General features: G+C 46.6%; 2 protein-coding genes across 2 annotated transcripts; both read right to left on the bottom strand.

Annotated features, from left to right (window-relative positions):
- Positions 1 to 424: 424 nt before the first annotated feature.
- PG994_004983 (uncharacterized protein) lies at positions 425 to 1239 on the bottom strand (the record flags this gene model as incomplete). Its single annotated transcript, XM_066856392.1, has 2 exons — positions 425 to 782; positions 869 to 1239. 2 exons carry the CDS (start codon positions 1237 to 1239, stop codon positions 425 to 427), a joined length of 729 nt encoding a protein of 242 aa, XP_066718559.1.
- Positions 1240 to 2896: 1657 nt separating this feature from the next.
- On the bottom strand, positions 2897 to 3902 carry PG994_004982 (uncharacterized protein; the record flags this gene model as incomplete). Its single annotated transcript, XM_066856391.1, has 4 exons — positions 2897 to 2980; positions 3034 to 3122; positions 3182 to 3315; positions 3469 to 3902. 4 exons carry the CDS (start codon positions 3900 to 3902, stop codon positions 2897 to 2899), a joined length of 741 nt encoding a protein of 246 aa, XP_066718558.1.
- Between the last annotated feature and the right edge of the window lie 407 nt (positions 3903 to 4309).

The raw sequence follows: 4309 nt of genomic DNA, 5'->3' as shown, positions 1-4309 counted from the left end.
AGTTTTAATAACGATTATTAATATTAATAATAAAAATTATAATATAATACTTTTATAAAGGGCAACTTTTAATTTAATTTACTAGTTAATATAAAATAATAATACTTAAAATTATTATAATATATAACTAAATTTAATGAAAAAAGCCTTATATTAACCTAATACACTTAAACCACTAAGTGGCTCACTAAGGTAATCTCTTAATTAATTAATGTGATACACTAAAAAGCTCTTAGTTAAGGGTTCATTAAAGCTGTATAATTAGTTGGTTACTAATCATGGTGGTTTCGGTTAGTGCATTAACAGCCTTGCAATAGGGTAAAAAAGACCAATGAGAAGAAATTATTTATGGTCGCCTATAATATAGACTAACTCGCAACATCCTCATAAATAGCTTCAGCCAGAGAGAGAAACCATGTGTACTCTAAAGCTGGCCTTTGTAGTATCGATCACTCCACCATTTGATACCGATAGCTTCCGCCTCTTGCCGCTCTTCTTCAGTCATACGTTGATCAGCCAAGTTGTCAAGAACGGGCTCCACGTGACACCTCCAGTAATCGTTCCTAAATGCGTACAGTTCTTCCAAGTCGTTGCTAATATCCTTCACTTTGCCCTCAAAGTCCTCGACTATATCATTCAAGATATTAAGAAGGCGGGCTTCTTCTTCTTCTTGGATCTCCAAGACCTCAGCATCATCGATGACTCGACGACGGCAAACTGGTCTCCAGCAGCATGTATGCGTGAGGCCCAGACGCTCGAAAGCGTCGAATCGTATGACTGAACTGTGTATTGCCTTCGCGTCCTTTACTGGCTGTTTCCGGAAGACTTGATGAAACTGACTGGCTAGTCGGACGGCGAACATTCATACCAACCCTTCATCATACATATGAAAGGCGTACAGCCCCCTGAGGAACATGCGCAGGAGCAGAAGTCAGCTACTTGAATGAAGCCAGCCATAGCTATGACCCTCCACACTGCACGTTGGTGGGCCGGAGCAGAATGGGCAACCATAAAGATAGCAAGGGAAACAATGTTGTACATCATATAGTGCGCACTGATAGTCCCCCGGCCTTCGACGGGTAGTTCTCCTCGTGAGTTAATCCGTCGCTTTGGATCGGCTCCATGTTCCAATAACCATAACGTGTATTCCGGATTCTGACTGTGTGTCAAAGGGGGCGTCCCGTAACAGGAATCATAATCAATATCTCGAAATCCGGTCTGAAACGCTTCCTCGGCCATATGAAAATCTGTAATCCAGCATTATAATGTCGTTGCAGACGTCTCAGGCGAGTAGGGGTCCAACATCTCCGGGACATTGATGCCATGTTGTTGGAGTAGCTCGTAGACACGGATAGCATGTAAGTCCAACACCTGATTAGTCTCTAGTACGTCTAGAGCGTCGAATACAGCACCCGTATTACAGAGTGCCAACGCCTTGAGGTCTTCACGCTGATCCTTCAGGAGCCACAGAAAGAGCCGTCTGCCTCGTTCTGAAGCCCGAATTAAGATTCCAAACAACACGCCTCCATCATCGAAAATGGATGACAGAGCGCAAGTTCTCAGGACCATCGTCAGGGAATATGAACAATGGCAACGGACACATACACTCCTAACTGTCCCATTAACGCAATGGAGACTAGTCATCTCGAGGGCGACAATTTGCACCAAATACCCAAAGTTGTCCCTCTCATGAACCAGATTTGTTGCTTGTGCAGCTCCTAGTATTTCGGGATTCTGCCGAAGAGAGTTCTGATAGACCGCTACAAAGAGGGAGTATGTCCGAAATCGTTCCGCGCATTGATTGACCCAGGACGGGTCTCTAAAAGGGATCGGGCTTGCTCTCTATCGTTTGATTGTAGCGCCACTGTAAGTGGACCACTGCCATTTGCTGTGCAGATGGTTGATTAGTATATACATGTGTTCGGTTGCCAAAGGCAAGAAAGGAGTACCTTTGCCCATCGCTGTAGAGGATCCCAAGTAGTGCTTCGTCTTGCAACACCCCATCATCATTCTGCCAGAAACAGTCGTCGGCATTTCTCCATTCTCGGAATCTGCAAGTATTGCACGCGACTCCATAGAGTAGCTGTCGAAGATGTGGTCAGAATAATCTTCATACCCTCCATTAAATGCGGCAGCCGATCTATAAAATCTGTAAGTGGAGGTCCACGTGCTATTCTATTATAGCTCACTTTCCATGGATATCATAGGAGATCGCGGGCACACCACGTGATACTAGCCCTCTGATGAAACTGGGGCTAATAGAAAAACTTTATTGTGACTTGATATTAGTTTTATGGCTGGATAAATGTTGAGGAAGACTAACCTTAGTATACTAGTAAAAACATGATGCATCAAGGTTCGATTTTCCGAGTCAACGGGCAAGTGGTGACGATTTTCCTTCCAAGAAGAACTGATCTATCTTCTTTAACACTTCCTGTTGTACATTGAAGTGCTTGATCTCCAACTTTTCCACATGCGATCATCGAAGGACATGACCACACGAAAAGCTGGATCGGCATCGCTATCAACCGTCGGATGGTAAGTAAAGTGCGGACTTATGCTCCGACCGCCGGCACCAAAGGATACACTGAAGGAGATTTCGATGGCTGCTCTGACGATGCTTACTAAGCCGGCGTACCTCAATCCGTACGTTTGCTTCTGCTTTGTGGGGAGGATCTGAGACATCGGGCAATACATCGAGTGGCCTTCCTTCGTGTACTCTCTGTATATATATAATGGGCCCAAGCGTGAGTATGTAGCGTGCGTCTGCGACCTGCGGCGGCAGATACAAGTAACGTGTTCTGATTTTCGACTCAGGGTAGCAGACGACGGCGATCGTGTATTTGTCTGCTGCGGAGGCCGGGAGGTATCGGATCTGGTGAGAGCTTGCACCAAGTCATCCTGGGGCGGACACACTGCACATTTCTTCCAATGCTGCCGGCTTGGCAGCCAAGCGAGCTGCTACCCCGCGGAAAGATATCTTAAGAAATATTATTTAGCCAATTTCCAATGTTTATGGGGTTAAGGACGTACAGTGTCACCTGGTGTGACCACATCTCGCTCACTTGCAGCGACAAGCTTTTGAAGAGTGCCTTCAATACCTGCAATACGTTCTTGAAAACCTGTTTGGAGATTGAGTATGGCCTGTATCGATTCATGGGAAGTATCCCAGCTGCTGTACTAGTCGTTGGGTACCACCAGACATCTGATCTGCAATCCGTCCAGAATGAGTCTCGAGTTGCGGCTGCAACACGGCGATTCCAGCGTCGAGACAGGGCATATGGTTTTGTATCTGTAGCACCGACCCATATGCGGCTGCCATCTCAGAGCGTACGAGATGTAATTCTTGGGAGTTACCCCGGAGTGTCGAATCAACTAAACACAGCTTTTCCAGATTCGAGCGATCGATGTCGCTTGACACAGCCAGGTTAGTATGTAACTGACGCCAAATAAAAGACCATAACTCACAGCCCTAGTTCCCCTACAGCAAGTTGCAGCGTAGCTTTAGACTGAAAAATGCGCCTCGAAAGCTGGTTGATCTTGGAGCGATCGAATGCTAAATGCAACTTTCGAGCTTGGTACTTGAGTCCCAGTCTCCAAGTGCTGATATCAGATCCGGATAAGTGAGAGATAAAGGCCTCGAGTGCATCCAGATCCTCGGTGCAGGTTTGGATGCTCTGAGTCGCCGCTGCCACTACATCTTGGGACAACTGGGGGATGGCTGTCGATGTTGCCTTGATCGCGGCAACAAGGGCTCTCAGGGCCGCATTCTGCCTCCTGATAGTCACCAGATCTTCGTCGCGACATTTCACAGCATCAAGGTATGTTGTGATACCGCTTGTAACTTGAATACCAAGAGATGCAAGCCCAGCGACAGATCCCGCTAGTGACACTGGGTCCATGTGAGCGAGCCTAACGAGGTGGTCAGATCCTAAACTACAGCGTGTTGAGGGGTGGCGTTTGGTATCGATCGAAAGAGGGAAGGAATGAAGAGGAGGAAGGAGACTCAGCCAAAGATGCGGGGTCCTGATGGATGCAAGGTAACTGAGGCATCTTCGATTCAGCCCGACGGAAAGCCTGGGGAAACGCCTGATGCAGAAGATATGCATGAAGGGTACACCAGCCAGTTCTCATTCGCCCGTCAACATGCAAAGCTACATTCTACGTGGCTTGGTTAGGTGACAGCTCATAACCCGCAACATAGTATATTTGTCGCTCTTAACCCTAGAGTCGCTTCAATCCGAGCTTGACTGTATTTAGCCGACTACAACAGTCCCATTCAGAGCCTAATTTTTTGATGCAGATTGTA

The sequence above is a fragment of the Apiospora phragmitis genome (assembly GCF_038363925.1).
Source record: "Apiospora phragmitis strain CBS 135458 chromosome Unknown utg000005l:1.0-4161743.0:1.0-4166827.0, whole genome shotgun sequence".
Taxonomy (NCBI): domain Eukaryota; kingdom Fungi; phylum Ascomycota; class Sordariomycetes; order Amphisphaeriales; family Apiosporaceae; genus Apiospora; species Apiospora phragmitis.
The sequence above is the reverse complement of the archived record's forward strand: the minus strand, read 5'-3'. Positions and strand labels throughout refer to the sequence as shown.